This window comes from Cyprinodon variegatus, unplaced genomic scaffold (genome assembly GCF_000732505.1).
Source record: "Cyprinodon variegatus isolate N-32 unplaced genomic scaffold, C_variegatus-1.0 Scaffold943, whole genome shotgun sequence".
In the NCBI taxonomy this organism is placed as follows: Eukaryota; Metazoa; Chordata; class Actinopteri; order Cyprinodontiformes; family Cyprinodontidae; genus Cyprinodon; species Cyprinodon variegatus.
In genome coordinates, this window is record NW_015151396.1 from 137,736 (window position 1) to 150,443 (window position 12,708).

General features: G+C 37.8%; 2 protein-coding genes across 6 annotated transcripts in view; both read left to right on the forward strand.

Annotated features, from left to right (window-relative positions):
* The first annotated feature begins 329 nt into the window (after window positions 1–329).
* On the forward strand, window positions 330–6,431 carry LOC107100186 (zinc finger protein 883-like). Of its 4 annotated transcripts, none has more exons than XM_015398585.1 (3): window positions 330–656; window positions 1,615–1,709; window positions 4,502–6,431. In XM_015398585.1, the coding sequence occupies exon 3, from the start codon at window positions 4,564–4,566 to the stop codon at window positions 6,382–6,384; it is 1,821 nt and encodes a 606-aa protein (XP_015254071.1). In that variant the 5' UTR covers window positions 330–656; window positions 1,615–1,709; window positions 4,502–4,563; the 3' UTR covers window positions 6,385–6,431. The 4 variants fall into 4 exon arrangements, with proteins under 4 accessions (XP_015254071.1, XP_015254073.1, XP_015254072.1 ...); XM_015398587.1 differs by having other exon boundaries at window positions 1,615–1,705; XM_015398586.1 differs by lacking the exon at window positions 330–656 and having other exon boundaries at window positions 684–1,709; window positions 4,491–6,431.
* A 3,421-nt stretch (window positions 6,432–9,852) lies between these two features.
* Window positions 9,853–12,708, forward strand: part of LOC107100189 (zinc finger protein 568-like) — a 6,265-nt gene continuing 3,409 nt past the window's right edge. The window contains exons 1-2 of one of the 2 annotated variants that reach the window (XM_015398589.1): window positions 9,853–10,166; window positions 11,271–11,528. In XM_015398589.1, the coding sequence (XP_015254075.1) occupies window positions 9,965–10,166; window positions 11,271–11,528 (460 nt within the window). In that variant the 5' untranslated portion in view covers window positions 9,853–9,964. The remainder of the gene's footprint in view (window positions 10,167–11,270; window positions 11,529–12,708) is intronic. The other variant, XM_015398590.1, reaches the window with a different exon arrangement.

The window sequence follows — 12,708 nt, forward strand, 5'->3', positions numbered from 1 at the left end:
TTATTATTAATTATTTGAATAAATAAAAGTGTTTTCCCCCCCAAAATTCATGTAAGCCCTTGTTGCAAAACTAATTGCAGCCTAATTAAAATCTTTAGAGAAAAGTTAAACTTAAAAAAAAAAAAATCTTATTAAGACAGATAAAACCAGGTGTTCTATTAAAAGGTTCCACCTAACCAAGAAAACCTCTCCCTCTTTCATGGTCTCAGTAATGATAGAACAATGGAAATAATGTCACAAAACCTTGGAAAGAAAAAACAAAATGCATATAAAAGAAAAAGCAGATCAGCAAAGCTTTAAATGTTAGTCAGAATACTGAACAAAAGTGATCCAGGAAGTGAAGGAAGGATGGAAATGCAGTCACCTTACATTGGCATCCAGGCCGTCAACTGAGGGTAAGTGAACGTGCAGCAGTTAGCTAAAGAAGTAACAAACCAAAGTGGACAAACTGCTTCCTGTGACACCATACTGCAGAGGAATGGCCCACATGGGTATCGTCCATGAAAGAAGCCTTTCCTAAAGCCCTTGCACAAAAAATGCCCAGGATTTGCCAGAGCTCCCGCTAAAAAGATGAAGAGTATTGTTGCTCTGGAGTGACAAGACATAGATCACAGTTTGAGGAAGTGATGGCTTCAAACCTGTTTGGCATCTCAAAGGTGAGGAATTTATAGAAAAATATGTCGCCTAGAGCAAAACACGGGGATGGCTGTTTCCTCATGTGGTGATGCTGTTGTCAGTGAGCTAATGGCAGAATACACTCCTAGATCTACTGAAAGGTAAGACGCCACCATGGCAGCCTTTGCTCGTCAATATGACAACGATTCTCACCTAAAGCTGCTGTGTCCTTCCTTGAGAAGAATGGGTTGAATGACCAAACTTATCCTGATCTGAACCCTTGAGGGGATTTCTGAAGAGACAAGTAAGCAGCAATCTCCACCCAGCTTCCAGGCTCTAAAAGTAGCTGAACTTGAAGAAGAGACAAAGTTAGTTGTTGTGGAGTGTTTCCAGCTTGTTCTTTCCATGCCTGGAATTTTGTATTTTACTATCCATGTTTCATTATTAACCATGATTTCCTGGTAGGAGTTAGGCGTAGTTTCTCCCTTTTTGGTTTTGTGTTTATTAATAAAATGATAAAAAAAATGTTAATTTTCAATGGGGTTGGCATACTGATTTATGCTGAGCTCTGTATTTACAGGTTGTCAGAATACAGCAGTTTCATCATAACGTATAGCAACATGAAATAATAACAGTTATACTCCAACAATACAGGGTGACAAAACCAGTAAATACTTTAAATGAAAAGGGATCCTGGTTTATTGATTTTTACAGAACGTTTAACACCAGCTCCACTGTTTTAGACTCTTCCAACATTTAATGCAGCCTCCTCTTCAGATCCATCTTTGTTGTCTTTAAACCAAATTTCTATTATTTCACGTCTGAGTTCCTCATTCATAAATGTTGGATAAAATTTGAAAAAAAATCTAGAAGCATTTTCCAAAGCTCTTACTTATTTGAGCAACGTTTTGATTCAGGCAACTTTGCAGCTACCAAAGCTGAACACACATATGTCTTTGCCACTGGTTAATCTGATTGTTTCCCTGTTTCTGTATGCAGTTGTGTCAACAGGCAGCCTAAGCAGTGGGTTCCCCGGTAGAGAAGAGATACCGAGAACAAGACTCAGAACCTTCATGGAGTTATTAGACAGGCAGGTGAGGAACGTTTCTTACATTTATTCATTTGCGTCACAAACAACCATGATCTTATACCTAAACTGCAGCACTGGCTGATAACTCTAGAGTAAATCCTAATTTTACATTGCTGTTTTAATCCATTACTTGGATACCTAAAAAGAAAAAAAAAAATCCACCACATACGTGATTCTGATTTTATTAAACGATAGCTGTATTTGTCATAAAAAAAAAAAAACAGATTAACTGTGATTTATTGATTATTGAAGTAATCATCAAATCCAATAACCCGCTCCCAGAACTCCTTGCTCTCTGTCTGATCCCATGTTTCAGAACTCACGTTTTCATATTCAAAAATACAAATCCTATCATAATCAGTTATTGGTGATAAAACAGCTTCATGGCTTTAAAACAGATTCCTTCCAAGTATTTAAAGGAATCATAAACCTGCTGTTTTTACATGTACAGTTGGCAATATGGACTGAAATAATATATATCCTGTAATGGATAAGAGTGACAGAAAAAAGAAGAAGAAAACTCTACTTCTTTACCATCTTTCTTTATGACTTTATTGCTGTGACGTTCCACAGTAATCAGCCCCATGGTTCACAAATGCTGCTGCTCAATAAAGAAGCATTTAAATAAAGAAGTGGGATTTTTATCACTTAACTACAAGCTGATTGAATGTATCAGGGCTCTATTAGAAAAAAAGTAAAATAAAACTCAAGTTATTACTTTCAGTTTCTAAACATTACTAATTCTAATTTCAAGTTTAGACAATATATTAAAATTGACACCTGGACATGATAAATGCCCACTACTAAAATAATTCCTCTGAATTTCTTTTAAATTTATCTTTTATAATTTTGTGGAGAAAAAATTAAATCAGATGTCATCAAATAATTTGCTTATTGGTACATCAACATTAGCAAGAGAGAAAGTGATTAAAATAGTCCAAATACACTTCTAGTGTTCCAGAAGGTTATTTTAACCCGAACTGGATCTAAATACATTTAATGTTATCAGGTAGTCAATTGAAAGACAGTTAACAGAGACCCATAATGGATGAGGTTGTGTATGAATTAGATGCAGGGAGGATCTATGTTATTGTAACAGTGTAAAAAATACCAAATATTATATTTACATCCCACTTTTTAATTCAGAGGGGATCAGTGGAAGCTTTCCATATGACAAAGGAGTCGCTCCTTTCTCTGCAGAAACGGGCTGCAGTGTTTTGGAGGTGGGAGGGGCTAACTCGCTCACTTTTCGCCAAAGGTGATAGACTCAACTGTTTTCAGGTTGATGCCAAATTCTACAGCAAGAGTGAAAATGGTCACTGGTTTTGTCACTTTTTTTTTTTTTTTTTAGATAAAAAGTCTCTAAACAGGTCTAAAAGGTGTTGACCTGCGTTGACGAGCTGATGTCTTAACGTTACAGGGTTCACATTCTCACAGTGCTTCCCTCATGTTTATGTGCAAATAAGGAGGTAAATGTGTTTAAAAACACATTTTCCATTGGCGGTACACTTATTAAATGTCAGGCAATCGGCGTATTTCCATTTTAATTCTCTGAGTTTCAGCTTAATCAGAGGCTGTGATGAAATTCATTGTAGAGAAAACCCAGATGTTTGTCAAAGGGCCTTAAGGCTAATAAAAAATTAGTGATACTTTCACAAAAATGAGAATAACAACCTGATTTTAAGCTCAACACATTGGCAAGAAAAAAATATTTATAAAAAAAAAAATAGCTGTCAACATAAAAAAGTCAGATATGAGAGCGATGCCTGCTTTAAAGCTGAGATTGATCAGGGATGGTTTCACCTGTTGAGGATGTTCAGATTAAATTTAGCCAATTCATTCCAGCCTGATTGTTGTTAACCCTAAGGAGCTTTTTGCTCCTTGTGATTTCCATTCTCAGTATCCTGTTTGTGTGCTGAAGTTTTTGTGCTTTAGAGGGGTCAAGCTCTTTGACATGGAGAGCAACTTGTTCCAATAATTTTGAAACCAAAGAATATTTTTTTTCACAAAAGAGTTTTTAAAGAATATTCTGGCAAAAATGTATCTTTGAAAACATCTAAAACAGAAAATGTTAAGAGTGTTTTATAATGTGTACCCAAAACTCCAACCCATGTTTCATTTCTTTTATTATACAGTGGTTTTTTTTTCCTGTTTTTCTTCAAATTTTCTTTTAGATAAGTTTTATTTATTTTTTTGATGTGTGGAGTTTTACGGGTTACATTCTTTTCATGTCCCTGTTTTCCAGATTTTACCCTCTAGATTGGTTGGTCTTTGGGCAGACCAACAGAAAGGCTGTTGCTGACGTCCATTCAGAGCATTCTGAAAAACATAAAAATATAATCTGGAAAATACTTTAAAAAATTGGAGCAAACTTTTGGAAAAAAATAATAATAAAAAAAATGGAAATAGAATGTTTAAAAAAAGCCAATTGTAAAAATAATGGTTGAACTTTTCAATACACTTTGAAGATTACTTTCAAAACCTTCCTTTTCTATTTAGATTTTAAGTTCAACTTGTGATTTATTTTGTTTGAATTTCCTTTTTTGAAATTTGGTCTTTGCTCTTAGTAATATTGGAACAAATTTATCTCGATACGACATTAAAAAAATTATCTGAACTGAAGTGCTGGAAGAGACGAAAGATGTTCATGGTCCTTAAATGCCTAAAATCTATAGTTGAAAGAAAATTAACATCTGGACAAGTTAATATAAAAGCAGTTCAATACATTCTGGAAAAAGTAAATTATTTAGTTTCTGTTTCCCTGATTTTATTAACATTGTTTTAGTTTTTCTTTAGGTCTTTCTGATTCAGCTGGTTCTCAGTGGAGAGTGAATGGGAACTCTTTTGTCAACCCCAGTATGCCCAATGACATCAACATGAAAGAGGAACTAGAGGAACTAGAACTACAGGAGACAAGTGTAACCAAAGAGGAACCAGAACGACACAAACAAGAACAGGGCTCTGTGGGGATTCCTGAATATTTGGAAATACTCGACAATGTTCCAGAACTGCAGCAGATGATGGAGACAAAGGAGGAATCAGAACCTTCACGGATTAAAGAAGAACCGGAAGAATCAGAACCTCTACAGATTAAGGAGGAACACAAGGATTTCTTCTTTAATGACGAGCAGGTCATAGTGAAGGAAGAGACTGACTCCTTCGTATTAACCCTAACTGCTGATCAAAAGCACAACGGCGACCTAGAACTAAACGGTTACCAACACCTCTCTGCAGCCTCTTCTGAAGTCCAGAACCAACATGAACAAGGCAGAAACCAGAGAGACTCAAGGTCCATGGAAAGGCTTAAACCATACAAGAGGCATCAGAAGTCTAAGAACCCTAGTGACTGTTTGGACAAAAAGCCTAAAAGAAGGAAAACGAAAATATGCTCCTGTGAAGTGTGTGGTAAATGTTTTAAACAGCACAGGTACCTGAATGCACACATGATGACGCACACAGCTGAGAAGCCTTTCTCTTGTCCCACTTGTGGAAAAAGTTTCCGCAGGCAGCCTGAGCTGACTCAGCACATGCGGACTCACACAGGAGAGAAGCCGTTCCGCTGCCCGATTTGCGGTAAAGGTTTTATCCAGAAAACCACCTTAAATTATCACATGAGAACACACACGGGCGAGAAGCCGTACGGTTGTGGGTTTTGTGGTAAATCTTTCATTCAGAGAAGTGATTTGACCTGCCACCTTCGGATTCACACAGATGAGAAACCATACTGCTGTGAGTTGTGCAGCAAATCTTTCAGACACAGCAGTGATTTGACTCGCCACAGGAGAACACACACAACTGGGAAGCCTTTCTCCTGTCCCACTTGTGGACGCGCCTTCAGCAAACAGTGTAAACTGAGCCGTCATGAGAGAATCCATGATAGTGAGAAGACTTATTCTTGCGAGTCTTGCGATAAATCATTCAGGCGGCGTTCTGATTACGAACGTCACCTGAGAACGCACACAGGTGAGAAGCCTTTTGATTGTGAGTTGTGTGAGAAATCTTTCAGACAAAGGGGTGATTTGACACGTCACATGAGAACCCACACAGGTGAAAAGACATCTGTGTGTAAAGTTTGTGGTAAAAGTTTCAGTAATTCCAGTAGTATGCTCAGACATATGAGAACGCACACCGGGGAGAAGCCTTATATCTGCAAAGTGTGTGGGAAGCTTTTTGGATTCGGTGGTCATTTGACCGTTCACTTGAGGACGCATACTGGTGAGAAACCATGTTCCTGTAAGGTTTGTGGTAGATCTTTTAGTGACAGCAGCAGCATGGCCAGACATATGAGGACCCACACGGGGGAGAAGACATATCCCTGTGAACTGTGTGAGAAATCTTTCAGGCAGAGTTGGGATTTGGCTCGTCATCGTAGAACTCACACAGGTGAGAAACCCTTCCAATGTCTGGCGTGTGGGAAAGGTTTTGTCCAGAAAACAACTCTGAGTTATCATATGAGAACCCACACTGGAGAGAAACCTTTTCCTTGTGAAATATGTGATAAATCTTTCCGACAGAGGAACGATCTGACGCGTCACATGAGAACCCACACTGGTGAGAAACCGTATCGTTGTGAAATGTGTGATAAATCTTTTAGGCAGAGTAATGAGTTAACCCGTCATGTTAAAACTCACACAGGCGAGGATCTAAGTTGTTCGGCCAGTCTTTCAGAGGAAGTTTGACTAATATGTGAAGAATTGATCCCAGTGAGGTTCTGGAACAATATTGTATTTAAAAAAGAAAGCACATTATGGATAGATATCCATATCACAGCTGAGACTACAGCACAACAGTGCTGTTCTGGTAGTTTATAGAGTTTGGTCACAACTCCATTCCACATAAAAGAACAATAGTTGCTTATTGCTGGGTCCCAAAGAAGGCTGATAAAAGTGGAGGGAAGTTTCCATAACATACTGAGAATCAGAAGTGCTGAAGGTGAGCAGACTTTGCAACTAAGCATCGATGAGTGTGGCTTGCTGATTTACAGAGAAAACACAAAAGTTTCAAATAAATTGATATACTGCAAAATATAGCTATATCCATATGAACAATGGAAAATAGAACAGACAGGCCTATGGGAGAACTATCGTGCCATAATGCAAGAGCACATAATTTCAATTTGAGAAAAGAATTTCATCTTCTTGCACTTAAAACTTATAGTGCTCACACTCAAAACCTGCACTCTCTCTCAAATATCTTCTGTTCTCTCTCAAATCTTTGTTTCTTCTCTCAGATTTAATGCTTCTTGCACAGATATTTTCTCCTCTTGCTTGCCCCCTTCTCTTCGCGCACAAACCGCGCTCTGCTCGAGTCTCAGTTACGCTTGCAAACCCGTAGGCTCTGCTTGTGGATTTTTTTTGCTCTCTCTCAGATTGGATCGGATCGTCGCCTAGCAACCTTTCCAGCCAATAGAACGACAGCCTCACAAAGGGTGCGCTTGTCTTACTCTACTGAGTGTGCCTGTGATAAACCTTACCAACAATAAATTGGCTTTTTAATTTATAAGCTATTAAAATAAGAAGCTGAAAAACAACAACAATCAGGAAAATAAAAAAAAGGAAATAATAAAAGGCGATTCAAGAATCACCAATTAAAAGTCACTTAATTTCTGCTGGAGGCAGAATTAGCATCTGCCCTGACTAGCAAACTTTTTTTTTTCTTTTTTTTTTCTGACGAGCAACTCTGAGGCTAGAGTTTTCTGTTCACATCACGTCACGTCTGAAAATGGATAGCTTTTAAATTAAAAAGCCATTTTATTGTCGGTAAGGTAACTACTGAGTAAGGTAACTCAGNAGGAGGCAAGCGAGAGGAGAAAATATCTGTGCAAGAAGCATTAAATCTGAGAGAAGAAACAAAGATTTGAGAGAGAAGAGAAAATATTTTAGAGAAAGCGCATGTTTTGAGTGTGAGCATTATATATTTGAGAGAGAGCGCTTTTTTTGAGTGTGAGCATTATATATTTGAGAGAGAGCGCATGTTTTGAGTGTGAGCATTATACGTTTTGAGTGCAAGAAGATGAAATTCTTTTCTCAAATTGAAATTATGTGCTCTTGCATTATGGCAGGATAATTCTCCCATACAGGCCCTATTATTACATCTAAATGCACATATTTGTTAAATTACATTTCTTTTTAATTTTGAGAAAAACCCATATATGCATATGAGATTGATACTTGTTACTTTCTGTGAAAAGTAACTTTACTTACCCAGCATTTTAGATTTGTCCATTTCCAATGACTCTGTACAAATAAAAAACGTATTTACTTTGTGTATTTTTTTAAAACACACCATATATCCTGCCTGTAATGTACAATAGCACTTGGCAAACCCGTAGCTCACATAAAGAAGAATGAATAAAATATTGGTTTTGTACAAAGCTATGTAATGCCATATACAAGTGTCCTACCAACATGGAGCATTTAAGAGCAGTGGCAGTTCTAGATTATTAAAACAGAATGTAATGCAATTGATATAATGGACAATTGCTCCTGCAGCCAACTGCAGCCCTGAACAGTACATGAGCAGTGGAAAATCAATGGATAGATTAAAACAAGTGATAATATTTTATGTTTTATCTGAAAAGCCGGAATCTGTGAGCCAGATGCAATCATCAAAAGAGCCACACCTGGCTCGCAAGCCATAGTTTCCTGACCCCGGGTGTTACGAGCTTCATCAAATGTCTGAGTCAAAACGGCACTCACACCAGCAGCCAGTCTCAGGATGACCCCCTGTGTGACCATATGTGGGGTCCATATATGAGCATTTCTTTTGAGAACCAGAATCTGTTCCTAGACTGAGGTGAGGCCACAGTGTGATATCTGGCCCTAAAATAGTTCCCTGATGCTCCACCTGATGGTCACTGGGATTTCGTTTCTACTGTCTTCAAGATATGACAGATGATTAGAAACCCAGATTACCATGAAGTTACCTGAAATCAGGAAAGGTTGATAGATTTAAATCTAAATTATTTTACGTTTCTTTCCCAATTTTGAAAGGTTTGACTCAATGTTTACTTTGTTTATTTGGATTTCTGGAATCTTCTTGGACTCTGGTGTCATAGAAATATCTGCTCCTTCATTCAATGTATGTTTACAGCTCAGACTTGATGTGCTCACTTTGTTTCAGTTGTGGTTGTTTTAAAGTGCTTTAGAAATAAAGCTTGTATTGTTTGCTACTGTGTTAAATGTGTACGGTAATAAAATATAAGATTCTGAGAGTAAAAATCTTTTTTTTTTTTTTGTTCTTTCTTTTTATGAAGTTTACATTTCAGGCAGAGACTAAAGATTTTATAAACAATGCCATTCCATATCGGCACCAATTACAATGCCAACAAAATATTATGACAGAGATGGAGCTCTGCTGCTCAAAACATTTTAGGATCTGGGAATCAACCTGATGCCTGACTAGGATTGAACATGTATACATTAACAAAACCCCGAAGAGACCTTTTGTCTTGCATCTGTCCAAACTCAGCTGGAACTGTCTCAGATCCACAGGGAGCTGATAGGCATCTAAATCTAAACTCTAAATTACAAGATTATTCTATATGATTCCAGGGAGGATTGAAATTATTTGAAAATGTTAATGATGTATATTTGTGTGACTGCTTCGACCTTCAATCGGTGACTGATGGACACTAGACATTCTGCAAGGCTAGGGTGGATGGATGTTATTTCTGCAATTAAATGTGAATATAAATGTTATGCTTAGAGCCCCAATGTTGTTTCTTCAATTTTTATTCTCGGTCAGAATGGGGAGTTTGTATTAAAAATATTAACATTTTTATAAGTCCTCCTCACTTCTAATAGAAATTAATAATCCCAAAAGTGATTTGGAAAAACATTTTAATCCGTACATGGCAGTAGCTAAGTAATGATTATAATGTTTCGTCTCTATGGTTATATAATTCTCCTCAAGACCCTCACGTCTTTTTGATAAAATGCCTCGTTTTTAGTGTTTGGTACAACAGGAAAACCCTACCTGTCTCATTCTAAACAGGCTGTTTTAAGGAGGAGGATGCCCTGAACAAGATGGCGGCTGAATTAACGCATCCCTCCAATAACATCCCTTCCGCTAGGGACTTTCGGTGCATTAGAATGCAGCGCCTGATTTCCCATGGGGAGGAGCGATTTTTCAGATACCCCGGATGATGTGACAATCCGCTGGCGGGAGTCGCTTGGTTTGTTATTGTTCTGACCCAGGTGTCCTAGTTTAGTTTAGAGATTACCGGTGTTTGATCCAGTCTGAGTCTCCACAGCAACAATGAGTTCAGTTCAGCCTCTGAGAGAGTTTATCAGACAGAGACTAACTGCTGCTGCTGAAGAAATCTTCGCAGAGGTGGAAAAAACCATCATCCAGTACCAAGAGGAGATCGACCGTCAGAGACTGCTGGACATCAGCTGGAGACCCCGGATCAGCTCACAGAGAGCAGGTTCGGTTCTACTGGGAAGGCATTCAGGGACGGGTTGGTGGAGCCTGTTTGCTGCTCAAAATCTTTATTTCTAAAACTATTAATGACTTCATGGTGGCAGAGCGGGATTATTCTGATTATTGACAGTCAGATCCAGATCATTATGAACTAATAAAACAAAACAGTTTTCAGTGCAGCAGCCAGCTTCCGTTTTTCTTTTTAATTTGTGTTGCTTCCCGGAAGTCTGTCTCCTTATTTTCATACATTACATCTCCTTTCTTTATTTACACATTAGACATGAATAAAAATGTTTAAAATAAGAACCCCTGTAGACATTGGTGTGTGAGATGCCAACATATAAACAGCATTTTCAAAAGTATGAGAAACAAAATTCAAAATACAACCTCTATAAGCTAATATTGAACATGATTAGTATTACATAAATGGTGTGTTTTTGAGGGATGCAGAATGAAAGTTTGAATATATCATATAAATATATTTTTAACTTTGATGGGTCAAAATACATAAATATTTTCTTCTGGTTTTAATGGCAGAGCAATTATTCTGGAACTGCAGGTTGAAGATTTGCAAGTCAGAGCTCAGATGTTGCTGGATCCAAGTAGCTCTGGATGTATCTGAGGAGTTTCCTTTATTCAGGGTCTGCCAGGATAAAAAAAAACATACTAAAAAGAAGCTAAATGAGGGAGAACTTCAGTCAAGCTTTAGACTTCAGAGACCAAATGAAGCAAAGAGGCTCAGAGTAACGCAGAGGTAGAGCACAGCTCTCTGTGTTATGGTGGAGGTGTCATCCTGTTCAATCAGAACCTTGGATCAGGAAGCTAAAGATTCTGAGCCTCATCTTAATGAATAAAGCTCTACATCAGATCTGGACCTGATCTTAACAACTCTAACACTAACAGCAGGTATGTTCAGGTTGTCAGGGGTTTTATTCTGTAAAAACAAATAATCCAGAAATCTAAGATTAACATAATGTGTCTTTATTATTGATTCCATATTACCAGATTAGTCTTGTATCCGATCACAGAGTTTGAGTATCGATACTTTTGATAAAGCTGCTTCAGCAACACAAAATAATTCAGATCATGATGGACAAATTTCAGTTCTCATCCATTGGTTCTCTTCTGTCATGCTGTCCAGATGTCCCACAGAGTTATGTCTCTGGCGGGACTGACCGAGCAGAACCAGAACCTCAGAAGGCGAAGGTGGAGCTGAATGAACCAGAACCTTTGGTAATCAAGGAAGAATGGGAGGAACCAGAACCTCTTCAGCTGGAGGAAGAAAGCAGAGAAGGTGTCCATCAGGATGAAGCTCAGCTGAATCCTGTTAATGACGAGATGGGCCACAGTGAACCAGAACCAAACAAGGATCAGCTCCTGTTCCAGAACTCTGCTGAAGGTGGGAACATCGATCAGGAGAGAATCTGAGAACATCTGAAGCTCCTTTAACTAAAGGCTTCAAGGTGCATCAGCTAACATGTGTTAGGTTAAATCTGCAGCTTAAAGCGCAGCTGGAGAAAAGCTGCTTTAAAAACAACAATGAGAGACAACAGTCTGGATGAAAGAGGTTGGATAAGTTAAAAGAACTAGAATTAGCTAAAGAATATGTTAAAATGTGAAAGGAAGTAATCTGAAAATATAAATGATGAAAAACAATAATTTTAAAAATTAAACGAGATTAAATAAATGATAGAAGAATTGAAGAAATAAAACTTAACAACAAAAGTGAACCTTTTAGTGGGAAAAAAGTATTCCACTATTCATTTCAGTTAATTAAACGAAGATCAATAGATTTCACTCAGTTGGCACATTATTTTTATATCTTTGCAAAGAGAGAACAGTTCATAATACAGCCCTTACTGCTTGGTATTCAGCCCTGTTCTGATCTGGACAGTCTGTGTTCCCCTTACTTCCAATAATGGAAAGTAGTCAGATTCAAAACAAATTACAGACACTTTGGTAAACAGTAACATGTTATGAATAAACCTTAAGAAAGAATCTGACTTGTTTTGGGAAGACACTATGTCTAGTCTACAAACACCCTCACGCAGGGGAATTGTGCGACCTTGCAGGTGAAACAGACTGAGTAAAAAAACTTTTGTAGTGAGTAAATGGGATAAATTAATATATAAAATATGAATAATATGAATAAGAGGAACTAAATTTTCCGATCAAAACCTTTAACTGTGGGAGATAAAGGCTGTGTCTGAACATATGCCCTAATCCCTATATATGGCACTTTATAGTGATTACACCACTTTAGATGAGTGTCCGAATGTTTAGTGGATGAAATTTTCCACAATGCACCTTGAAAAGTAGTGAGCATCCATGGTCACTAGACGAGCAGATATATCCTGGAATGCTTTGCAAGAGCTCTAATTGCAAAGCATTGTGGGATTTGTTTTGACAGCGGGAAAGAGCAAAGCGAAAAGTAGGGATCATCTGTCCTAACGGTCAGTTAATTGAGTTCACTATATTGTTCACTACACAGTCCCTGCTCTATAAAGTTATTAAGGGGTTAGAACAGATGCTCGGCCACAGCCAAAGACTGACAGCTCTACAGAGAAGAAAAAGAGGAA